Raw genomic sequence first — 25,398 nt, 5'->3', positions numbered from 1 at the left:
GGGGACATTATGACAGCCACCTGGCCCCAAACCCCTCATCACGCGTTGCCACTTCAAAAGGATGGCAGGTGGCAATATGGAGATGACAGGGAGCGGGTCCGGGTTGGCGTGCCAACTGGCAGCTCCCAAGTTCCTGGTCCAGGCGAAGGTTGGAAAGTCTGGGTGGCCCGGCCTTGAGGTGGGGCTGCCGGAGCTTCTGGGGATCGTGTCTGAAGGAGGGCTGGCCGCCAAGGCCAGGAACTCTTGCTCCAAGTGTGAAAGGTACAGGGCTTCTTCAACCAAAGCCCACAGCTCGGGCTGCTCCAACAGTGGACAGCCTAGGAGAAGGGACCCGGCAGCCCCACCTGTGCACCGCACCGCGTGCTTGTTAGTGAGGGCACGCCTGACATGTGACAGAAAGAAGGTGCACTGGTGAGTCTGGGACCCGCCCCAGGCGCTCCGCACGGCCACCTGCACCCTCCCCTCTGGCTCGTGTGAGGCCAGTGCCCAGGCTGTCAAACCGAAGTGGAGTGCCGAGCAAATCCCCCGAGCTCTTCACACTACAGCTTCACGGATATTTCTAACTGTCTAACGTGAGGCTTAGAAGATGTGAGATTCACTTTAAAAATTATTTGTATTATTTCTGTCCAGAAGTTTTAAATCTGAATCTCAAGAACAATGAAAACTGTTTGAAAACATCTTCAAACATCCTGGCTCAGCTGAGATGGGCGGGAGTGGCGGGCAGCGGGCGCACACTCACCTGCACACGGGGGCCAGGCCGGTGGGGCTGCTTCAGGAGAAGTTTCAGGAAATCATACCCAACAGCCAACTGCTTTATAAATAACAAGCGGAGTTAAAAAAAAAAAAAAGGAAAAAGAAAAAGGAAACCCGCTTTCTCATTTTAAAACCCAGATGTCTTTACAAAGGGCGGCCAGAGGCGCAGGGCGGGGCAAGTCTGCGGTGCTCAGACTCTGCCTTCAGAGACCTGGGACGGCACTGGGCTTCAGGGACTGTCAGTCCCCTGACACCAACGAAAACGGGTTTCGCTGACACGTGGATGTGGCGCCGCACGCACCCCAGGGGGTGGTGAGCACCCTAGCTTTATCCAGCACACAAACATACAACTTCTCTGGCACTACAATAATAACACTACAGAGAAAGTAGGAAAAGGGTAATTTATTAAAGAAAAGTCATCTGTGAGTTCCTCTACTTAGTCACGGGAACACTCGGGATTAAAACAGCCTCTTCCTAACAGCAAGTGGACTCTACAAGCAGCGCCTATGGGTCAATTCAAGTAGCGTTTCAAGAACCCAGAGGGACCCCCTGGAGGGAGGCGCCCCTCCCTGTGCACAACCACGTGTTTGTAAACACTGTCACAGGCTGGCTGGACTGCCGGCACCCAAGTTTCTAAGCAGTAAGATTGAAGCATGAGAGCAGCCCAGCGCCCTGACAATCCAGGGCCGGGCTCTGAAGGCAGGGTCCGGGGACAGTCCCCCTCCCCCCAGGGGTCTCCCCACTCTCCCCACACTTGGTTGAAAATTAAGAGGTCCGCCCCCTCCCGACCAGGACCCGCCCCCTCCTGGCCAGGCCTCTGGGGTGGCTCAGCAGCCAGGCACCGCCTACGTGCGGTTCAGGGTCTGGAAGATTCTGGAGATCTGCAGCATGACCGGCCCCGTCTCGGGGTCATTCATCCACTGGGTGCTGTTCAGTGGGTTTTCAAGCATGTCTTCAAATGCTGTGGGGAAAACAAAGCCAAGCTGAGTAACCACTCCCTCCTGTCGCACACACGCGCTGGAGGAAGCTTCCACAGGTTCTTAATGAAGACGGCCTGCCTAGGAAACCCAGGTCACGCAGAGACCCCTGCTAACCACTACCCACAGTGTCTGGCCTGCTTATCAAACCAATAGGCTTGAAATCAGAAGACAGTGTCTCCATTCTGGTGGAGGGGGGACATGCCTCTGTGTGTTCCCTGGAACACCGATTCTGGAAAGCAATTTGGCAACAGCTATCAGGAATCTTAAAAACAGTCTCAGCGGGTGGCCAGATGGCTCAGTTGGTTGGAGCGTGAGCTCTGAACAACAGGGCTGCAGGTTCAATTCCCACATGGGCCAGTGAGCTGTGTCTTCTGCAACTAGACTGAAGGACAACTACTTGGAGCTGATGGGCCCTGGAGAATATTCCCCAATAAAACTTTAAAAAACAAAAAACAGTCTCAGCCCGTGACTCAGTAATTCCACTTCCAGTCCTACCCTGACAGAAAAAAATCTGATGCAGAAAAGACTTACATATGAAGATAACGTTGCAAATTTGATAACATCTAATTGGAAAAATCAAAAGGTTCAATCTTAAGAACACGACTTCAAAAAAACAGCACATGAAAAATGTAACTGAGCAGTTCTTTAAAATGAAAACTGATTTTCCAGTTTTACAAAATTGTCCTCCCAGAAAACAGAGGTGCCTTACCAGCCAAAAGCTCTCCAGTCCACACAACACGGCTAGGAAGGAGAGCAGAGGCTGCAGGGCGGGTAGCCGCGCTGCCATCTGGGACGAGGTCTCACACAGGCCCGGCCCCTCAGCAAACTCTCAGCCAGCCACGGCGGCGGCCCCACGTTCACAGGCTTCAGGGGAGGCATTCAGTGAAGGGGTTCACAGCTACTCAGGGTCCCATGGGCTGTGGCCCATTCTGCTTATGACCTGACAACCCTCCCAGCTCTGAGACAATCACCGGGGGTCCCCCTGATTAAAATCCTCTGAAAACCAGCTAAACATATCAGGAAGACAACTTGGCATCTAGGAGAATGAAATATAAAGTCCGGCCACATGGCAGGCAGATCACGGAGGTAAGAAGGGCAGGCAGTTCCATGAACAGTGCTGGGAAGCTCGTGTCCCATTTCCTCCCAGCACACAGCAAAATAATTCCAGGAGGAGGAAAGAGCTGAACGAAAAGATGAAAAAAGGAGATAAATATGAAAATCCACACAGAAGAATATTTATCTGAGGAAGGATTTTCTTCTGCATGTCTTGTGAATTAAAAAAAAAAAAAGTTCCATACAAAATGAAAGGGCAAATAAAAAGTTTGCAACATGCAATAAAGTAGAGTCCTAACACGGAAAGAGCTATTAACAAGGCTAAGATTAATATCACACTGAAATACGGACGACAGACAGAGTTAGTACGTGACAGAAGAAATGCAAATGGCCGGCAGACACATACTCAACTTATTAAGAATAAAGGAACAGAAATGCGGTGACCAGGGCTGTCTGTGGAATGGGAGTGGACAAGAGTGTGGCACAGGGGGCAGGCACTCGGGTGGCGGCTGTGTCACTGTAAGATGGGACAGCAAGCTGCCAGGATGTTATCAACAGAGTCTAAAACGCTCCACACCAGGGTGGTCGGATGGCTCAGTTTGTTAGAGCGCGAGGGTTGCTGGTTCTGAACAACAGGGTTGCTGGTTCGATGCCCACATGGGCCAGTGAGCTGTGCCCCCTGCAACTAGATTGAAGGACAGCTACTTGGAGCTGATGGGCCCTGGAGAAACACACTGTCCCCCAATAGTCCCCAATTAAAAAAGAAGAGGAATTAAAAAACAACAACAACAAGAAACACTCCCTACTGTCTGACTTGGCCTTTGAGTCCCAACTATGTATCGTAGGAAATACGAGTGGCACCCAAAGCAGGGGCACAAAGTTTACTGCAGCCGCAGTTCAAAAGTAACAAAATGCAAATAATTTAAGTAACCAGAAATAAGGAAGTAGCATTTGTTCATTTGTGGCATAGCTACAGAATAAAATACCTGCACCCCCTAAAATCTCTTGTTTTCAAAACAGTAGAGACGAGAAAAGACACCCGATGGGATACGAAATAGGCAGCATGACACCGGACCTCGCTGTCACCACACCCGTCCCACAGAAACGGAAGGAAACCCACCAATGGGGACGTTAGAGGGACTTCGACGTGCTCCTTAATCCTTCCCTGCATGTCCCAAATGTTCTATAATGAGTATCTTACTTCGTCTAAAACAATGACGGTGATTTAAAAAAACACACGCCAAACATGAGCTGAGGGCAGCGTGTGACCGCAGAGGCAGGGCCGTGGGCCTCAGCACGGACAGGCCATTCTCTCTGGGTGAGTCAGAGACTGCAGGGGGCTGGGTACCAGGGCCGGCCGGACGCAAGCAGGCCGGACGCAAGCAGACCGGCAGCACGGTGAGCGCCCCGAGCCCTACCCCCAGTGCAGTCCCGCCGTGTGGCGACAGCGGCTCTCAGCTCAGCTCCACTGACTAGGAGCCCCACCAAGTGGGCGGTATTCACTCTGCGTGGTTTGATCTGGAAACGCGAGGAAGTCTGGACGTTAACAAACGCAGACGCCATGATCATCTTGATAGAGAGGGAAAAAGCAGTAAAACTGACACGCATGCAGGTCTCAAAACTCCCAGCATCTGAACTGGAGGAAACAGGCAACTTCCTTAATCTGACCAAATATATCTTCAAAAGATACAAAAAAGCCTGCAGCTCATCGCAGTGTCCATGGTGAAGCATGGAGAGACAGCGCTTTAGCAGAGGCGCTGGGACCGTCCAGGCGGCAGGCCTGGAGGAGCAGGAGAGATGCTTCTGGGGAAGGGCTGCAGGGGCCCGGCCCAGCTGGGAATAAACACACAGCAAGACACGGATGTCATCAAGGTTTGGAACTGGGGTACAAAGGGAAAATTCCCACCTCACGCCAACACACGGCCAGGTAGGTTACAGACTTAAGTAAAGGTGGACGTCTTCTGACCCTGGACAGAGGGTCACGTCATAAGCACAGATACATTTAACTACATTAAAACACAGGGCTTCTGTTTAGCCACGTGAGCAAATAAAGAAGTCAGAAGCTGGAAAACAGTATTCACAATACAAACAACAGACAGGACCGGTGTCCAGCACAGGTGAGGAACTTATTGAATGAGGAAAACAAGCCAAGAGAAGGGGCCCAGAAGTGAGGCAAACGCCTCCAGAGCTGAGGTCCTGGCAGTGCCGACCTTCTGGAAGGGCTGAGCCTTCAGATCGGGGCGGTGGCAAAGCACACCAACACCTGTGCCTGCTGGGCAGCACATGCCAGGGCCGCCGACCCTGGGGAGCGACAGGGCTGAGCACTGCAGCTGTCCTGACACAGGCTCATCAGGCACACACTGGCCCTAGGGACGGACCTAGAGACCCTCGTGCATGCAGCAGGGGACAGGCATGAGAACGACCAGTGCGTACCCCTGGCCAGCAGAACGGAGGAGCTCAGTGAGCACTGCACAGCACCTCGGTCACGGAACCTGCCGAGGACGTGGCTCTGCCCACACAGAGGCAGGGTGAGGGTACGTCTGCACGCGCAGCCCTCCCAAGGACAGAAAGGAGTGAGAAACACCCAGATGACGTCACGCTGCAGGAGGGGTGCGGGGAGGGTGCCCAGGCTCCACAGGGCTTGGGACGCTCTGGGCTTCTTTACAGACTGTTTTTTTAAGCTGAATGATAACTACATGCTTATCAGTTTCATTATTACTCTCTAAAGTTTCAAAAGTTGTATCTGCTTTTGTGCGTATATTTCACAGGCAAAACAAAGGAAGAAGTCGTGACACGTTGAAGGCCAGGCCCACTCAGGCCTCTGTTCACCAGGTGCGGCCGCTCTCCTGGGCCCTCATAATTCACCGTATCTGGTTTGTCAAAGCTCGCATGGACCCATCCGCACAGGAGCCTGTCACACCACGAGCAGAACCTGGTTTCCTGCCTACAGTGACTCAGGCAGGAGCCACGCTGAGGCCGCTGCAGCGAGCAGGGACAGCTCCCAGGTGTGGCAACACCTGCATGTTGAGGGCGGGAAGGAGGCACACGTACCTAGCAGTGTCTTAGGGTTGGTCAGGCCCAGCTGCACAACTGGGTTATCCAGGATGGCTTGAAAGAGAGGGCTGTCGGGGTCGATGCCCTGGTCCAGCTCCTCAGGTGAGGGCTTCCGGTCTCCCAGCAGCCACTCGCACTGCAGAGGCAAGAGGGCAGGCGGCCGTCAGCTCCTTCTGGACCCACCATCACCGTCCAACACTGCACAGAGAGCACCTGGCCAGCCCAGGGCCGCTCTAACTGGAAAGGACCTCAACACAAAAGCAAACCAGGCTGGCCTCCAGTGCGGCCACGTCAAAACAGGCCAAACGAGAGAAGAAAGTGCCAACCTGGTTTTCTGGGCATTTCCCGGCACTGAGGTTCAATTTAACAGCTGCAACTTCTCCAATCACTGAACAAGGTACCGCACGACCCGCCCAGAGTACTGGGAGAGGAATTAAGAGATGCATTAACCCGGGTTTTGTTCCGGGGAAGAGGCCTGGGTATGGCTGAGTCCCTGTGACGGCTCACCAGTGAGTCCCGAGACGTGTAGAGCACAGCCGCATGCGTCTGTTTCATGTGACCACTGGCTCTATCGCCTGCAAGTGGACAGCCATCAGCCCACCCTCGGCCCCTCCTGGCAGCTCTCGTCAGCAGCCGGTGTGTATTCACAGAATGGGACTCAATCTCAATTTGTTAGAAACCGTCTAACGAATAAACAAATTATACGCTCATTGAATATGAACTCTTTTAGAAAGGCCGAGCCCAGAATTTTCTCAGTACTTAAAACATCTCCCCTATTGTTTCACTTCAAAAGCAACGGCGCGGCCTGCACCTGCCGGGGAGAGTCACCCCCCACGCAGCCGTCATCACATTGGTGACGTGAGGAACCTGCTGGCAGGGGGGACGGGCTGGTGGGCCTGGTACTCACGGCCGCATTCTGCTGGTTGTTGTTCACTCGGAGGGCGTCGAGCACTTCCTTCTCGTCAAACCCCATCTCCATCAGGGAAATGACGGCCTGCGGGAGAGGCAGGGTCACTCGGTGCCGCGTTCTGGGGACACGGCACGGACCTGTGCAGTCAGGCCGCAGCTCACGGACAGTGTCTCAGCAGAGGGATTTGAAAACAGTGCCACGGGATCATCTATTTCAAAACGGTCTCCTGACAGCTCCACTGGAACACTTCCTGGCTTTGTGAACCACAAAGGGCCTAGAGACGGGTGCAGGGGCGCACAGCACTTGGCAGGACCTGGCCAGCCGGGGGCCGCACATCGATGGGGACACTGGCTGACCAAAGGGCCAAAGGCGGGCCAGACTCACTTCAGGTCCCTGAGGTTTGTCCCCGTGTTGGGGGCTAGAACCGGCTTCACAACCACACGTGAGCTCATCACAGAGGACCTTATCACCAGGAGGACTGGCATTACAGAAAGGTCACAGACGCAAGTCCAATCCAAGTGGAGACAAAGGAGCATAGTAATTTGTAAAGAAGGGGTTTTCTTCAGACTTTACCTTTAAAATCATGAAACTGAAATTAATTTTAAATGTCTGACATTTAACCAAATTTAAGCTTTTAGCATAAACATATGCTAATTCTTGGAGGAACCAATAGCCTAATGATCAATTTTTCTTTTTTATTGTTTTTTGAGGGGGGGTATGTACGTTTGCAGGACAAAAATCATGTAACAAGACAGTATGTCCTCAGCTTTGTTCTTGACCGTTATCGTACAGTCCTTAAAAGGCTCAGTTTTGTTTAAAAAAAAAGGAAAGGTTTCATCAAATATTCAAGGACTTCTTAATTCTTTGAAGGTCAAATCATGCTCTTTTGAAGTCCCTAATGTTTTCCTTCTTTTTGACTTCCCACCATGGTTACCTGCTCTAATTCCGCTGGCCCCTGGGGCCAGTGCCGTGGCCAGCATGGCCCCCCAGGCACAACAAACGCCACCTTCTGTAGGACGCACCTGCACTGGACTGTCAGAGGTACAAAGAGAAGCTAACGGAAAGAAGTCAGCTGGGGACATACTCAGGAAAGAGCAAACGAAGCCCGTGGGGCCAGTGAGCTCAGAAGCCAGTATTCTCTACTTAAAATGGATTCCACGTCCTGACACTGGGGCTCCATCACTGAGTGCTGGGAGAAGAGCCCACCACACCATGTTTGCGTATCAAAGCCACAGAAAATCACCTGGGATCCACTGCTAGCTACAAGGATAGGATGGCTTCTTCCGTTAGTCTCAATAAAAAGGATCCTCTCTCCGCATTTCTATCTCTCGGCCCAGGAAATGATGCCCCAATACTTCTGAGAGGTGACCCCTGGCGACACGCCCCCACCCTTCTTCCCAGCCGATGAGGAAAGGCCTTCTCACGGGCAGCACTGGACAATACTTCCAAGAGGTGACAGCTGGGAAGAGCAGCAAAAAGCCCGTTTCGGTCGTGAGCCAAAGCCCTGCCCTCTCACCAGGAATTAAGCTGGCATTTCGGTCCTTAAGACGACTCTCCCGACTGGGTAGGAGAAGGGCCCCTGCAGCCTCGACACCTGTTTATGACGATTGTTAGGGAGGAAAACACCTGTGGGGTGTTTCTACCAGAGAGGAGAGGGAAGGAGTGGCAGCACATGGGGATTTGGGAAAAGGAACATGTTCCAGTAAGACCGTTGAGAACAACCCCTGCATAAAAGGGTTAAGACGGAACCAAGCCTATGAAATGACCCGACACAGGCCTCACAGGACCACAGAGGAGACACGGGGCCTGACGGCTGAGCACAAAGGGCCCCCAGAGAGCGGCCACCCAGGCCAAACAGGTCTCAGTGCTACACACGGACCTGGGCCCCTCACTTCCTTCTAGATCCAGACACCATGAACTAAAATAAGGCAGAAACACTTCTAAACACATAGCTGAACTCACAAGAAAGAAATATCTCCAAGTGAGAAAAACAAAACAGGAAAAGCAAACTAGCAGGAGAAGAGGGTGTGTGGGGGCGGGGAGGGGCATTAGCAGGGCCCAGGGCTGTGGTTTCACACAGCTAGGGAGGTGGAGCTTAAAGCAGGACCCTGAAAAGGTCTGTGTCCCAAGAGGAGAGGAGCTGGACACGGCACATGCCGCTGCTGCAGGGGAGGCCACCCAGAGCGGGGTCAGATGTCCTGGCCCACAACCCTGCCTGGTGATCGGCATGGAAGTGGGTCCCTGAATGAGGTCCCACTCAACCCGCAGAAGCATGGTCCCAGTCACAGGCGAGCCGTGACAGACCCCACATGGACAGCTGCACCCCAGCAGTCAAAACACATGGGGCCAGAGCTGACACATCCATGACGTGAAAGGAACAGAGCACGCTTCCAGTGGCAAAAGCATCCAAGAAGACATTAACACCTAACAAAGGAACAGACCAGGGAATAAAGGAGGGAGATGCAAAAATGTCAGAAAGGAGGGGACAGTGACATGAAGAGGTGGCCATAGACGTGAGCATGTCAGCTGGCCGAGCACAGCCAGGAGTCCCGGGCCTTGGTTCCCCCGACCCCACAGACCCACGGCTCCACCCTCCTCCTCGTCAGCAGGCAATCCCACACAGCGCCCCCAGCAGCCCCACAGCTCACGGACACATGGAACACGGACAGGAACGTAGTGCGAGTCTTTCAGCAGATGACGGATGCTGACTAATTATTCAGAGGAAAATACAGCCACCTGGATTCAGCGAGGACTTAAAAGTGGACTTGGGAACTTCAGTCGGCCCCCAGGCCGCACCCAGCTTTCATCCTCCGGGACCAGGGCTGGGGCCGGCTCAGTTCACGGTCACAGCCATGGCTGTGGCGGTGCAGCCTTACGTGGGGACAGCACCTCTGCCTGGCTGGAACCAGGTCCTTTGACACGTACCCGAGCGTCGGGCCGAAACTCCCTTTTCCGCCGGATCTTCTTGAAGATTTCTGTCAGCTCGTCTCTGGCCTCCTCGTCTCCCTCACTTGGCCCGGCAGCAGCTTCGGCTGAGGCCTCGGCCCCCGCCACTCCGGGTGAGGCTGGGCCTGGCAGGGGTGTGTCTATGGTGGGGTCCTCCGCGTGCTCAATCAACCACTCCATGGCTTGAGGTACCGACATGCTGAAAGATAAGGACAGACGCTTTCCAGCGCTCCCGGGCCCCTCACCAAGAGCCCTTTATGTCCTCCATGTCCTCAGAAAAGCCACTCCCATTTCAAAGGCTTCTCTAGCAGAGCTGCCCACCCTTGTAATGGACTCTTAATAGTCTAATGCCTGGCACTCTGGCCCTCGCCCTAAACTGCCCCAAGGCCATGGCCAGACCACAGACACCCCGCCTTTGGAAGCAAAGGGAACAAAACATGCAAGGTACACGGGACTTCAGGACCGGAGCCAAAAGGAGCGTAGCCCACTGCCCACCCTTTGGTTCACGGATTATTTCTTAGGTCTGACCAGAGACGCAGAGACCAGGAAACTAAGGAAGAGCATTACAGACAACACTGGGCCACCTCTGGGTCGTCAGCGCCCCTCCTAGGAATGGGCTTCGATCTGCATTGTCAAGAAACGACGGGGGCGTTTACACAGCCACCACTATGTCCTGTTGCCAGCGAGGGAGTTGATCTCAGTGTCCTGGACGCTCCGCCCCATATACTGACTTGGAACAACTCACGCATGCTAGACACAAGCCAGTCAGACAGGGAGGGAGGCTGTCGCCCGCGAGCGAGCTCCAGCAGACCGAGCCCCCAGGCCTGCGGCGAGGGGTTGGCTCCAACCTACTGGTTCAGCCGGAGGGCCTTCACGGCCCTGCTCTCCGGGAAGCCCATCTCCGTCAGCTGCCGCAGAGCCGCCTCGTCCACGCGCTCATCCTCGTCCTCGTCCAGCATCGCTGCGGAGAGACGGCAGCCGGTGAGGGCCGCAGGCAAGCAGGGCCCGGCCCGCGAGGGGTGCTTCCCGGGGCCCCCCTGGAGCTCGAGCACCTCGGCTGAGCACCAAACATCTGTGGCGACTGGGCCTCAGACACCCTGAGATGTGACTCCCAGCTCTCACGGTACGAACAGGGATGAGGCACAAGCAGTTCCCTGGGCATCTGAGTACAAAGTCGGCTGGATGTTTCCAGTTGCAGTGCCGAGGGCCGTGGAGCAAAGGGCAGGAGCCACAGGCACTGACCCAGGAGGTGGGGTCACGCCGCCCCCTGGGTGTGCTCGTACCGTTCGCCCTCGTGAATAACTCGACGGCACCGGGGCTCAGCGCCAGCAGCTTCTGTGCCACCTCGATGAGAGACAGCAGGATTTTCCGGAGCTCCGTCTGGAACTGCAGGGCAAGGGGCAGGGGTCTGGTTTCACCAAGGGCCCAGCAAGTTCACTTGGACCCGCAGCTACATGCCTGTCCTAAACTCCCAAGGCGCGAGTCAGAATTGTTGCTTTTCACTGAGACAAAGGGACAGAGTGGATGACACGACACACTCTGGAGGGAGGAGCAGCAGGCAGGAGGGAAGGCTCTGTTGGCACAGACAGCTGCTGACACAGCGGACACCCGTGACATCGCTCGGCCCTTCAGCCAACACGGCAAGCATCTGGCCCCCCCAGTCGCTGAGGAAGCTAAGAGCCCTCCTTTGGCTTCGCTGAGGACAACAGGCTGGTCCCAGAGGCTGCACTGTCACCTGGCTGAAGGAATGGCCGGCACCAACAGTGTCCGCTGCAGCGAATCCACCTTCTCGACCAGAAATCAGACGCCCTGTCGACTGGCCCCTGGTACCGCGGGCGGGCCTGGGGACCCGCTGCGCCTCTCACTCACAATAAGCCTCAGCCACCGTGTGAGGACACCGCACCGGGGCAAACGCACACAGGCTGCGGGGAGACACAGTGCCAGAGCGCCGAAGCCCTGGTCCTCATTGAACTCTCTGAAAGAGCCCCCCAAAGAAGTCTGCTGCTAAAACGAACCAGGGCTGGGGTGGCACGTAGCCCAGATGGGCATGGGTGCAGGGGAGGCACCATCGCTCCCGCTCCCGCGTGCATGGGCGCCCAGGCCTGCCGCGGAGCACTGCGCACGCGCTGCAGTGAGCTTAGAACTTTCCGATCCCAGCGAACTCAGGCCTATCAAGTTTCTATCTAGAAGTTTGGGTCAAACTCAGGACAAAACTGACGTTTTTCCCCAAAGCAGCTATGCTTTCAATCCCGCCTCAGATGTCTTTTTAAACCTCTTACTTCAAAATAACTTTAGGTTTACAGGAAAGTAGCAACAGGTACACAGTTCCTGGAGCACCTCAGCCAGCTTCCCCAGCACTCATGAGAGCTGCTGCGGCCCCCATGCGTGGCGACCCCCCCCAGGCCCCTGGCAGCACTCACGTCTCTCATGCTGGTCTGGACCACGGCCCGGTCCATGTTGCAGGAGGGCAGGCTGGCGGTAGCTCGGACTATCGCGTCTCTGTCTGGGGCCTTCTGCTCTTGTTTTTTCTTCACATCAAAGTAATTAGAGTCAGAAATGAATATAAGAACAATACAGGAAAGATTACGTCAGCTGAACAGCTCTAACCCGGAAAGACGCGCTGGGAGGGTTCTGGAGGCTTCTGAGCACGCCCTTGGGAGCAGGCGACATGATGCTCAGGACGCAAGGCCTGCCTCCATAACTAGGCTGCGGCAGTGCAGGACGGGAGAGGACGGACGGTGTGTCTGGCGCCACAGAACGGCCATCACATGCTCTGGGGCTGGGCTGGGCGAGGCCCTCACAGGAAGCACAGACACCTGCAGCGAGGCCTGGCCACTGGGAACACCCCCACCTCAAGCGACAGTAAAGGAAGAAAGATGGCAGGAACTCATGAGAAGAAACAGGATGGGAGAGGAAATAAGCCAGAAGAGATGGCGGCCAGTGCCCGGGATGCCAGTGGGTGGAGGCGGCATGGCTACAATAGGGAGCCCAAGAGCGTGCGGAGCAGCCTGGCCCGGGGTCCGGCCCGGGGCCGAGGGAGGACAGCCGTGCTCCTGTACCACCTGCTTAGCCGGCGATTACCACGGAAAGAGCGAACTTGAGGAGCTGGGGAGCCCAGGCTAGGCAGAGGGAGAGATGCCATCCTAACCCCCGGATTGAGACCCAGCCACCGTGCTACCCGGCGTCAAGGACGCTGGGCAGGAGGGATGCAGCTGTTTGTCAGGAGGGGCACAGGGGCTGGGTCTCCGCCTCAGTGCAGCCACAGCAGGCACAACCCGAGGCAGAGAGCGGCCCGGGAGCCTCCCGTCCTCCTCAGGGGGATGGACAACAGCCAAGGAGAGTCAGGGGTGTGGGGAAGGCCTCCAACAGGAAGACAGGTGCCAACATAAAAACGGGTAAAAGAAAGAAGCATGAAAGAGAACGCAGGGAAGAGCGTTTACCAACCAGGAAACACCGCTGCACTGAGACGGGACACAACAGGACGCCATAAAGATAATCTGAGAATAAGTGTCCAATTGGAAACATAAAAATGTTACTGCCAGATAAGAAAGGCTAGAGAAGAGTGAGAAGATGAAGTCCAGGAAATCTCTCAGAAGCAGGTCCAACGTCCAACTAACAGGCGTTCCAGAGAGACAGGGAAAAGCGGGAAAACATCCAGAAAAACGTCTGGAACTCGACGCCGTGAACCTCCAGCGTCAATGTGCCAGGCAGGCCAAGGGGAAAGACCTGCGTCAAAGCAGACCGTGACATTTCAGAGCATCAGGGGAACCTGGACGGGGCCCGATGGGGTGGGGGCGGGGAACAAGGGTCAGAGCCCACGGCCCCCACCTGCACATGGAACCAACGCATCTGTCACATGTGGCCCACGGCAGGTGTGCACACAACAGCCCTGAATGCTGCAACGCAGGGCCTCAAGGCAGCCTTCCCTTGCTGGACGCTAGAGGAAGCCAGGCTCCCCCACACCAAGGAGACCAGGCAGGAGCAAGACGCTCGCGTCTGCAGTGGGCAGGCTTCCGGATGGCCCCCAGCTCCTGGCCCAGCGGTCACGCCTGCACGATGACGGGGCCTGCGAACAGGATGGGTTCACTCTGGGGTTAGGTCGTGTCACGTGGCACAGCGCAAAAGGACGTGACCCCTGGTGGGCCTGGCCTCATCAGCCTCGCCCTTACAAGGGCCGAGGTTCTTTCTGGCCAGAGGGATTCAGCACGAGCCAGTCTGGCTCTGGAGACACAGGGGCCCCGAGGCAGCAGCCCCAGGAGCTGAGAGCAGCCCCGCCGCTGACGGCCGGAGGAACACGGGGCCTCAGCCCTTCCACTGCAGAACCGCGCTCTGCCTTAGCAGATCCAGCCACAGAGCGTCCAGGCAGGGACGCCAACCCACCGACATCTGATCTCACTTCTGAGACTCTGAGAGGGGCCCAGCTGAGCCACCCAGACTGCGGAGCTATAGGCTGGGCTCTGGGTGCTGCTATAAGCTGGCAGGCCTGTGGCAGTGTGCTTGGTGGCACCAGGAAACATACACAGACCTAGAGGATTTCCAGGCTCTGACACGGGGGTGCGGCGGGAAAGCCCGGGCCACATTGCAGGCCTGGATGCAACTGGTGCCGACGGACGCAGCCAAGGAGCTGGAGGGGGTCTCCTGGGAAGTGGGGACTGGCAGGTGGCCTCGCACCTGTGACCCGTTTTCAGAGGGGCTTACCAATTCTGGTGAAGAATCTGAAACAATCAGTGATTAGCCCATGGAAAACAAAACAACGAGGCAACCACTGACTCGGGGCAAAGGAAAGCTGTGAAGAAGGATAATCTGAGCGCACTTCGCTCAGAGCGAACATTGATATAATAACACTAATGGAAGCGAAATCCTCCCCAGCCAGCAGTGTGACTGATCCATCTCTCGTGGGAGGAGAGACGGAAGGAAGGCTGGGGGAGGGACTACACCGAGATGGTCAAGAGGCAGCCAAGGGCGTTTAACCCTGACGGCCAAGAAACAACACGCGTGCTGATCCGAAACCAAGGAGAGAATTAGTGAAGCAACAGTGCAGAGGTAGGTACACAGGGTTGCCCTCGGGGAGCCTGACTCAGGAGGGCGGGAGACCACTCATTTGCATTCAAAGATTTACAGTATTACTTGACTTTTTAAATGTCTGTGTTACTTTCACTTAAAAATGAATAGTAACTCACAAAAATAGGCATTAACATCTTACAATGTTCATTCTGCAAGTGTGTGCAGAGAAAAGGGGGGCTGCCGAGTAAGGTCCACAGTACCCTGCAGGTTACATGGCGGCGGTGGGGACCCTGCCATCTGTATTAAAACTGGAACTTGAGAACAGTGACCGACCCGGCTCTCAGAAGCGTGCCTGACTCAGGGACAGGCGGAGGCAGGCCCGGGTCTGTCTTCTGGAGATGGGGCGAGCAGTTGGGCTGGGGCCAGGTGTGGCCGCAGATAAGGAGGGCACCGAAGCCCAAAGGCACCCCTCCCTCACCACCTTTCCCAGCGGACACCCTAAAACAGCTCCTTCCACTATCAGCCCCGTGGCCCGGCCTGCGTCCTCCAGGATGAACGCCCTCCCAGCAGTTCAGAGCACGAGTAAGAAGCTGTCCCCTGGAGATAAGTAAGGGGAAATCGTAACCTGAACATGGCTGCCCCTGTAGAACAGCACACGTTGCATGTGGGCGCAGGCCTGAGACCGGATGGAAGAGCAGAAAAGGGCCAGTGGACAGAATGCAGCTTCCAGTGGGCGGGGGGCTCTGCTTCCGGAGGACGAGCTGCCGGGCAGCCCCTGCTCGGTCCTAAGGCACCTGCCTGAGAGAGGACACGCGGGGGAACGCGACCTCCAAGGACATCTAGCTGCCGTGCAAGACGCAGACAAGACAGGCGGCCTGGCTTCCCCAGGACTCACTCCCGGGTGGGGGCGAGTGCGCCCTTCGCTGCCCCCTCTGCACCCGTGTTCCTTGTTTGTTTTGCGGGGTGGGGTTCTTCAGCAACTTTCTGAGCTTTCTGTCAGGGCTGTTTCGGGGGCTTGAGGAGTGAAGGGACGCGCACAGGCACGTGTGAGGGCAGCACTCACTCGACACCTCAGCCAGCGTGCCTCTCCCCTCCCCGCCCTGCCCTCCCCTGCCCTCCCCTCCCGTCTCCTCTCCCGGCCTGAAAGCAGAGCCAGGTTTCCCTGTGCTGGTCACATGACCAGCAGCCAGAACAGGCGTCAGTCGCCCAGCTCAGCCATGACAGAAAACCCCCTACGACCCTACATCCTGTCACTATGGGACTGGGCTGGCTCTGTGAACACTGAGCACATGCTCTTCCTAACGGTCTTCAGCGGGGGGCTTGTACTAACAAGGACCCCCAATCCCAGAGGTTGAGACTTACCTTTTCTTCTGCTGAGACGTCAGCCATCTTAGGCAGCGGAGATGGAGCACGCTTTTTGATCAGCAACAAGACATCTAGGAAAAACACGTGTCCACCAAGCGAGATGACCCAAGCACAGAAAACCGAGTGTCTACACAAGCCCACCCTTTCCTCAGTTTTCATGTCTGCACACCCCAGGCTCACATACAGGCTCGGGCTTGGCAAGGACCCGGCTGTGGGCCACCCCCGGGGACCGGTAGCGCAGGAGGCACACACAGCCCGGCTGTGACAACCATGCAGACAACTGGTGGAAATGCTGCAGACTGTTCTCACTGCAATGGGCTCTGTCTGGAAGTCGGTGAGGTGAGGTGAGGTCAGCCACAGAGCACGATGGCCCCTGCCCCCCACCCCTGTGCTAAGCTTGACCATCACACTCGACAGAGGTCTGTAAACCACACTCCCAGTATTTTCAAATCTGATTTAAGGGAATCCAGAATCAAAATCATCTTTTGAATGGCACACAGAAAACCAGGGTTTTCTCCCCGAAGGCCTCCAAACACAAAGCCACGAGCGGTGGATGGAGACGTGTAGTAAGAACACCTTCCGACATCCTGACACAGCCGCCACCCCTGCCCTTCTGGGCCGGGGTGAGATTCGCAGCAGCTCTGGAGACCTGGTTTTGCTTCGACACAGAATTAAAACTAAAGCTCACATGTGGGTTCTCAGAGTCACGCTGCAGCTCAGCTGCAGCCGGCTTTCACCTACATTATGTCACGCACACTGTGCTTTTCGTAAGGGAGAATAAAGCCATTTTAGTGGACCGGTTTTCTTGCTGGGATCCAAAGCGAACACTGACTCAACACTATGGGGGCCTTTCTCCGGCCCCCTCCCACTGCTCCCACTGCAGCCGGCCACGGGGGTGCTCTTACCTTGGTCCTGGATGTTCTCTTCCAAGATGGTTTTGGTATCACTCAGCACCCTCTCGGAGGCTGCGTGTATTAATTTGTGATGGGCTACACTTTTGGGGTCTTCTAAGCTGCCATGAGCACACTGGGAAAAAGAATCAAATGTTTGAAGATAAAAAATAATAAAGTGTAATACTCACACGTAGCACCCGGCACCCCAAGCCACACCAGGAATTTACTGGTTTTTCTTACCAGCTAAGAAATAAAGCATAAATAAAGCAAAGAACCTCTGTCAACGTAGAAGCCAAATGAAATGCCGATCCCCCAGGCCACAGATCTGCTGGCCAGCCCACCAAGGACTCCTGAAATAGGGTCACAGGCTGCCACGAAATACCCTTGCGGTGATTAGTGGCAACCTGAGTGGCTTCCTGAGTCTGGAAAGATCTGGAGAAGTATTTTAAAATGCAAAGAGCAGGTCCGTTGTGTCCTGAAACTGCAAAGTTCTATGTGTGATTTGTGTGCTTGTGTTCCTTAGTAGTTCCACCGAAAGGGAGCGGAGAGGCAGCAAAGAGAGAAGGCCACTCCAGAGAGAGCAGCACCTGGGGGCCTGACCACTTAAATGCCCACAAAACCCTGAGAAGACACTCCTGGAGTCACCTCAGCTCCTGGCTCCCTGGGCGACGGCCACAGACACCCCAAAGCAAGGGGCAGATGCTGTTGGGGGCCCTCCCAGGGCGGTCCAAGGGGACTGTCGGGCGGAACACAGCGGGGGGACAGGACGCACCGAAGTCCTCCCCCGTGCGCGGACGGCACGAGGGGCGGCAGTGAGGGGCAGGACCAAACCAGCAGTCACCCTCCAGTGCACACAAGTCAGCGCGCCCTCCTTGCGCCCCGAATGCACCCGCCCCCAGGTCCCTGCCGATGCGTTCACGCTCCGAGCCGCTCACCTGTGCCACCAGAGTGGCACACTGCACCTGCCTGCTGCAGCACCCATCAGCCTGGACAACTGCACCCACCTGATGGACTGCAGCCCCTCCCGTGGGCCAGCATCAGTGGAGCAGGTGGGCACACCGGGGCCACTCAGACAAGACCCACAGACACTTCTGCAGCCAGGGCTGACTGACGCCCTTCGGCTCTGAACACTCCCCTGGCCCCGGGCCTTCCTGAGGTCAGACGCTGGAAAAACCTAAGGCCAGGAAAGCAGCAGCCGGGGACACACTCCCTGGGCGCTCTGAGCACCTGCTACCCACACAGCCGTGGGTGGGAGCAGTGTCCAGGCTGGAGGGCGGCTGCGGCCACACTCGGGATGGCCCCCAGCCCCAGGGTCCTCATGTTAAACACGGCAGACCCTATGGGCAGCTTCACCACCTCCCTTGGTCACCACGGAGGCTTGGACAGCAGCACGCACAACTGCTTACCAGAAAAGGAAAACCTCAGCACGTACCCCACCTCTCAGCCCTGGCATTTTAAGAATAACTATTAGGTTGGTGCAAAAGTAATTGCAGTTTAAAAGGTTAGAAATAATTACAAAAACCGCAATTACTTTTGCACCAACCTAATAGAATTTTCAGTAATCTAACAGGAAACAGGAAAAAAGGATGGTGGACACTTCAGGGGCCGTCCCACATGCCCACAAAACTGGCAGGTGGGGCGGGGGCGGGGGGGGGGCTCCAGCCAGTAGTAAGATACACTTTCACCATTGATGACAGAGCAGAGAAACACCCACCTCTTCCCTTGAATTTGACAATGGCTCTGCTCCCAGAAATACTGGGTACGCTTCTTCTAATTCCAAAATGTGCAGGCTAGTTGATTTGACAAGTTCAGAACACAGTCTAGGAAGCACGATTTTCCAAAACAATCCTCACACTGGTTCCTGAAAGTACTACTCCAGCTCGGCTTGTCACCAGCTGCCAGGAGGACAACAACGTGCCCATGAGTCACCACAGGACACAGGGCTCTCACTCAGTCTCTTTGTTTTCAGGAGAAGCAGGCAGGAGCAAGGCAGGGTGCGGGGCCCAACGCCCACAAGGCCCAGGGCCCGGGCAGGGAGGCTCCGACGCCTGCTGAACCTGCTTGCTCCCCAGAATGGAGCTGGAGTTTCTCGGACACCTGATGTAATTTATCATCTGAAGCCACACACTCATGTGACCTAAGAAATGCTCACAGCCACACTAGCAGATACCGTGCCACGTACTGGCAATGGCGTAACAGTTTACCAGACACAGAAAACACCCCACCACATCACAGGTGTCATTTTCTTAAAATCACTGCCCTCCTCTTAACCTCACAGGATGGTTCGCTTTGCCCTTCCTCCACTCCCGGGCGAAGAAGGCTGGCGACCACCAGGCTGATCTCCCTTCATGTGAAACCAAAGAGGCAACCCGCGCCTTTAAGAGTTTCGGTAATAAAAGGCCCCTTTAATAAAGCAATACACTAGGAGTACTGTGGGGGGAAGAGAGGAAGGAAGAAAAGGAGAGCATTTCAGCAAGCCCCGGGGACACCTGGGGGGAGGAGCGTGAGCCGGCGGCTTGGCCAGCGTGACATTCCGGGACCGGTTTCCAGGGTGACATTCAAGCACACAACTTGAGAATTCCCTTTCTACCTAATGCCTGACTGGCTAAGCGGCAGCGGCTGTGCCTCCGGAGCGCATGGGCACGGCCGTGGGCACACTTTCCGAGGCTCAGCTCTCAGGCCCCTGCTTCTGTCGGCTCTCTGGGCGTGAAACCCGCTGGGCTGGACCCTCCACGCCTGGAGAGACTGCAGAGGGGAATGGAATCTCGTTTTAAAGTAGGATAGTGTCCCCAGATCCCAAGCAATACATCTCAATACTGACTGGAAAAAAGAAACATCAGGAATCAAATAATCGGCATCCTGTTGAAACTGGCTGCCCGATTAACCCCAAGCACTCCTGAAATTCATTAGCAAGCATCTGTGCATCAAATAGGTCTCATTTCCTGTTCCTCTTCATGAAAGAATATTCTACCGTGTTTCCCCGAAAATAAAACTGGGTTTTATGTCATGTTCCAAAAGATGCATCAGGGCTTATGGTCAGGGGACGTCCTCCTGGAAAATCACGCGAGCGCGTATTTTCCGGTTAGGTCTTATTGTCGGGGAAACACGGTAATCGTTCTGTAAATCTGTACCATTAATGAGTTAAACTAAATGCCACCCGCTTTACCATCTGACTTCTCCCTGCCTGCCTCAGCAGGTGACAGGCTGTGTCAGCAAAGACAGACTGGCTTAACCCAGTCTTCTGGTTTCTGCCATTAACCCACACGTTTGTCTTGAGCCCACTCGGAGCCTGGCCCCCAGGGAGCTTCCTTCCTGGGTGGCGGAGGACACAGCATCTCGCTGCCTGGCTCTCACAGTCCAGACACCCATGGAACCCCGAGCCTTCCAGCCTAGTGTTGCCCTGGTGGTTAGCTAAAGGGCGAAGCCCCACCAACGGGGTCAGAAGGAAAATGAGACAGCGGCCAGACATCCCTGCCTCTAGGGTGTGAGCAGGGAGCCCCCTCCTCCTGGATGTGTATCCCTGGGGCCAAGACAGCGCTGCTTTTCCTACCCAGCGTGTTTGGGGGCTGCCTCGTACAGCTACAGGCCACCTTCACAGAACCTCAGTCGCGGAGGTGACTCACAAGTGTCTCTGTGGGTAGTGACCGTGACTGCACGTTTATCCTTAGCTGTAGTTTAACAAAAAACCTCGTCACAAGTATAGATATGGACCTTATCACAAGGAATCCACACTAAAAGCAGAGGCCTCCTGTAACCTAAATTCTGACAAGGAAACAAGACGTCATGCTAAGTACAGAGTTTCTTTAGGCAGCCAGAGGGACAGACAGATGTCAGCCTGCCTTTCTGAGTGCAGAAGGTGACAGAAGTAAAGCTACCAAGAACTAGGTCCACAATTGAGCAACCTGAGGAACTAAATAACTACAAGACTATTTCACGTGAAAAAGCTTTAAAAAGTGCTCTCTGGGCGAGGAGACCCTCCTCCTTGGACCTACCCACTTAATTTAAAGGCCACCACGGGAAAGCAGAGGCACTATTTTAAGCGATTCCCTCGAAGAGGCCCAAGTGGCCAGAGCCAGGTCGCGGCTCTCATGCCAGCCAGCAAGAAACAGCCGCAAGGAGCAGGCTCCGTCGGCTCGGGCAAGGGACTTCCCCACTGTGGGTCCCTTCATCCTCGGGCACTGATTCCCAGCTCTTGGGGGAGCTGCAAACAAACCAACACCCTCACCCCGATAGCAAGTCAGCGCAAATGCTCGAAAACCAGGAGGCCCTGCTCCCCGCGGCGACGTCGCCTCTCCGGGCCTCAGTTTCCCGCTCTGCCCCGACCTCTCCGCTTGTACAAGTTAAACGAGCGGGTTGAGTGTAAAGCGCTCAGCCCGGGGCCGCTCGGGGAAGAACGCCGAGGGGTCCGCAAGAGAGGGTGGCTGAGCAAAGGGGCGGGAGGCGCAGTCCCCGCGCGGCGGAGGGCGGGCGGGCGGAGGGAGGGAGGGAGGCGTAGAGGCCTGGCGCCGCGGTCGGCCCTGCTTACGTGCTTCAGGCAGCGTTCCTTGAGCTGCTCCACCGACGTGTCCTCGGTCGCCTCCTCCAGCCACTCGGCGCCGTCGGACGCGCAGACGTGCAGCCGCAGCACCTTGCCCGCGAAAATCTTCTCCTCTTGCACGAACATCGCACCGCCGCCGCCGCCCGCCCGGGCCTACGCCCGCCGCCCGGGCCCTGAAGGTCACCGGGCAGGGCGGGCGGGGCGGGGGCGGGGCCAGGCCGCCCGCGCGCTCGCTCGCGGGCCGCCGCCGCCCCGCCCCGGGTCCGTCGGCCGGCCGCCTGTCACTCGCAGCGGCCTGAGCAGCCGCCTCGCTTCGCTGCCAAGCTGCCGGGAAGTGCGTCACAGGACGCGCCCGGGGCTTGCCGGGAGATGTGGTTCTCCGGCGGTCGCCGCGCCGGAAGTGCGTCACAGCGTGCGCCCAGAGCTTGCTGGGAGTCGTAGTTCTTTTGCCGCTCCCTCCCTCCCGCACCTTCCTGCGCTTTGCAACTCAGGGCCTGTAGCTCGGGACCGTTGAGCGTGCTGGCCCGTATTGAGATAGGCTCCAAGTGTGAAATACACACCGGATCTCCGAGAGTTAGCAACAAAAAATAATGTAAAGTACATCAATAATATCTGTATATTGATTGCATGTGGAAATAATAGTTTGATTGCATTGGGTTAAGCGAAGTATATTGAAATTGTTTTCACCTGTTTCTTTTTGCTTTTTAAAGAGGTGGTTACCGGAGACTCTTAAATTGTATCTGTAACTGCTATTGTGTTTCTTTTGGAATGAATTGCTCTTGCACAGAGTTTCTCCAGGTGTGGTCCCCAGACCAGCAGCCACACCTGGGAACCGGTCAGCAGTGTGTAGGGCTCCTGCCAACCTGAACTTCTTCTCCCAGAGCCTCAACTGGGGCTGCACAGCCGCTGACATACACTCCGGCGGGCTTACGGACACCTGTAGGAAAGGAAGCCACCCAGGGAGTCTGCACACTCATTTCTGTGGCGTGACAAAAGTCTGTGCTGCAGTTTGGGCCAGCCCTAGACTAGGTGGGTGAACTACACTCACTCACTCATTTCATTCATTCAAAAAACATTTCCTGAGCAGAGATGCGTGCGACCCAGTTCTCCAGGCTGGTGGTCTAAGTAGGAAGACAGGTCCCAGCATCCATCGCCTCCAGGAGTTCACTCTCCACACCAGTTTGTACACACGTTGTCCGTTTTCCTATGTGATCATTCATCTGCGTCTGAATTCAGTTTGTCTAGCCTACTGTTTACTAATTGCCTCCATGAGCCAGAACTGCCACTCACTGAGCATGTAGTGGTGATTGAGGCTGGAGTCCAGGATGCCGTCCTGAGGATGGGTGTGCTGTGCAGGAGATGGAAGTGCAGACTGTTACGCAGTCTCACATGACAGGAGACCCGGGGCAAGCAGGGTAAATAAGAACAAAATCAAGAATGGCATGAACGCTCCCAGCGTGGGTGACAGGGCACACAGTGGTGCCACCGCCTGAAGGAGGAGGAAGAGTAGGTGGTGTGGGAAGTGTGAGCTCAGCCCTGCACGTGATAACTTGGGTCCGTAGAGGGACGCCCAAGGGGATGTTGCCAGGAGGCGCTTGAATGTACAGGGCTCAAGTCCAGGATTGCTGGCAGCGCCCACCCTGGCCCTGGCTCCTGCCTGGCACCGACAGTCTTTAGAAAGAGCCTGAGCTGCCCTGGGTGGTGGCAGCCAAGGGAATGACCCACCCCTCTTCCCATGGTCTCCCCACTCTCACTGAGTTCCTCCTGGATTCAGTCCCTCGTCCCCAAGCAGCCATCAGCCAGGCTGGGAAGGCTGGGGAGGGTCTCCCGGCAAACAGGACTCCCAGTCTGGCCCAGAGGGATGTCCACCGAGGCTCTCTTCGCCCACAGAAAGGCCAACCACTGTGAGGCCCCAAACCCTCCAATGGTGGTGCCTCAAGGCAGCCACAAGAGGGCGGGGGCGAGCTGTGGTCCTGCCTGGGCGGGAGGGTGACTGGGAAGGAGCCGGGGTGACCAGGCAGCCGGCTAAACTCAACCGCGTCAGGGCCCCTGCTGGGAGCCTGACACGCCATGCGTGTGTGCTGAACTCTAAGGACACAGCAGCTCATCCAGCACCTCCAAGGATAGGTAACGGGAAGGGGCAGTGAAGGGTAACTAGGAGCCCACTAGGCAGCAATAGGGGGGAGGGGGAACTGAGCACTCCAACAAGAGGAAACAGCCCCCACCATGCCTGTGGGTGCCCTGGGGAGCCCAGTCTGAAAACCACAGCTCTGGCCCCACCCCTGCAGCGGAAGAGAGAAGAGGGACAGTACCTGGTCACTTATCCCCTTCCCAGAAAAAGCCAGCAGCAGGCTGCACAGCCAGTTCCTGGCCACCCCCTGCTCCCCCATTCCCTCATTTGGCCTCCAGTAGCACCTCCCAAAGGTCACCAAGTGAAGGAGTGTCCTGGGGTGGCCGGAATAAAGTCTCACAAGCTAGGGGGCTTCAAACAACAGAAATTTACTGTCTCTGGGTTCTGGAGACAACAAGTCTGAGATCCAGATGTCATCAGGGCTGGTTCTCTAGGATGCTGTGAGGGAGGATGTGTCCCAGGCCTCTCCCGGTTCTCAGTGTCACCAGAAACCCTCAGTGTCCCTTGGCTTAGAGACACCTCCCTCTGACGGCTGCCTCACCTTCCTTGGTCTTCTCTCTGTGTTCCAGCCTCCCTCTTCGTGTCTCTGTCCTCCCCTCGTCTTAGAGGACATCAGTCATTGGATCGAGGGACACCGTAATCCAGGATCTCCAGACCCTGAACTAATCACGTCTGCAAAGACCTGATTTCCAAAGAAAGTCGTTCTGAGCTTCCTGGTGGACAGAAGTTTGGGGGGACCCCTACTCAGCCCCCAGCTGAAGGGTCACGGGTATTTATTCGGTGGGAGGCTGGTGGGGTGTGGCTTCATCCTCTGGGCTCTGAGTGGAGGTCAGTGCCGAATGCCCGCTGTGTGTGGGGCTGGGACAGGGAGCTGGCCATGGGAGCCCGGGAAATGCGAGTGGTCCCAAGATTAATTGTTACATTAAAAATGCACCCGCAAAGGAGCCCCAAAACAAGAAAGTGTTAATCACCCGTTTCCTCCGAGTGACAAGTCCATTTCCCTAAATCCTTCCGCTGCTGACTTAACCAAATGATAATCTCCTGGCTGCTGCCATTTCTTGTGAAGTCATAGCTCATGAATATTCTGTCATCGCAATTTGCTTTTTAAAAGGACTGACTTATTATTGCATTTTTAAGTTTGCTGTCATGAATAGTAATTTTCCAGGCCCCAAAATGATGAAACGGTGGTGACTGTTCTGGTCAGCCAGACAGTTCCCGGGAGCCAGTCGCCACCCTGCAGGGAGTGGGGTGGGGGTGCCAGGCCTTCCCACAACACCCCAGGGTCAGCCCACGGAACAAGGCTGAGTGAGGCTGAGTGAGCCGTCAGGGTGCTGTGCCCTGGCCCCTCCCCTTGGCGCCTTGGCCCCTGTGTCTCTGCAGCCCCTCTGCAGGATGGGTCACAAAACCATCACCATCTCAGCGGGAGCGTCCCTGCACCGCCAGGCCCACCGACCACCCCTCCACCAGGTTTGAGTTCGGGTCCCTCTTGGTGCCCCCCAGACTCAGGGCCGCGGGGGCCAGAGCCCAGGGCTTCCCATCTCCCCCGTTTGCTCTGCCCCTCCCTTCCACCCCAGGTCTGCTTGTTTCCAGGACCTCAGCCTCTAATACAGGGCTCATGGGAGAGCAGGTGACAGCCAAGGTTTTGTTCATTATGAATGAACGAATTCATACTAGAGGGCCCGTGACACAGGCTCATGCTGGAAAGGAGAGGCATTTATAAAGCATGATCCACGAAGGAATTGCTCCCAGCGAATCACGTCACTCCTCACTTT

General features: G+C 55.9%; 1 protein-coding gene across 1 annotated transcript; it reads right to left on the bottom strand.

Moving 5' to 3' along the window:
- Positions 1-1,135: 1,135 nt before the first annotated feature.
- On the bottom strand, positions 1,136-21,827 carry UBAC1 (UBA domain containing 1). Its single transcript, XM_033122626.1, has 10 exons — positions 21,484-21,827; positions 16,971-17,091; positions 16,063-16,136; positions 12,117-12,224; positions 10,980-11,082; positions 10,549-10,657; positions 9,676-9,895; positions 6,748-6,834; positions 5,838-5,976; positions 1,136-1,714 (listed from the first exon to the last, which is right to left on the bottom strand). Exons 1-10 carry the CDS (start codon positions 21,619-21,621, stop codon positions 1,599-1,601), a joined length of 1,215 nt encoding a protein of 404 aa, XP_032978517.1. The 5' UTR covers positions 21,622-21,827; the 3' UTR covers positions 1,136-1,598.
- Between the last annotated feature and the right edge of the window lie 3,571 nt (positions 21,828-25,398).

This window comes from Rhinolophus ferrumequinum, chromosome 12 (genome assembly GCF_004115265.2).
Source record: "Rhinolophus ferrumequinum isolate MPI-CBG mRhiFer1 chromosome 12, mRhiFer1_v1.p, whole genome shotgun sequence".
In the NCBI taxonomy this organism is placed as follows: Eukaryota; Metazoa; Chordata; class Mammalia; order Chiroptera; family Rhinolophidae; genus Rhinolophus; species Rhinolophus ferrumequinum.
This window is presented reverse-complemented; position numbering and strand designations above follow the sequence as displayed.

Coding starts and splice junctions, on each gene's coding strand:
- UBAC1 (XM_033122626.1), bottom strand. CDS start 21,621: ATGTTCGTGCAAGAGGAGAAGATTTTCGCGGGCAAGGTGCTGCGGCTG. Junction 10,658..10,979: donor GTTATTCACGAGGGCGAACG/GTACGAGCACAC, acceptor GTCTCTCCGCAG/CGATGCTGGACGAGGACGAG. Junction 6,835..9,675: donor AGTTTCGGCCCGACGCTCGG/GTACGTGTCAAA, acceptor CCTCTCCCGCAG/GCCGTCATTTCCCTGATGGA.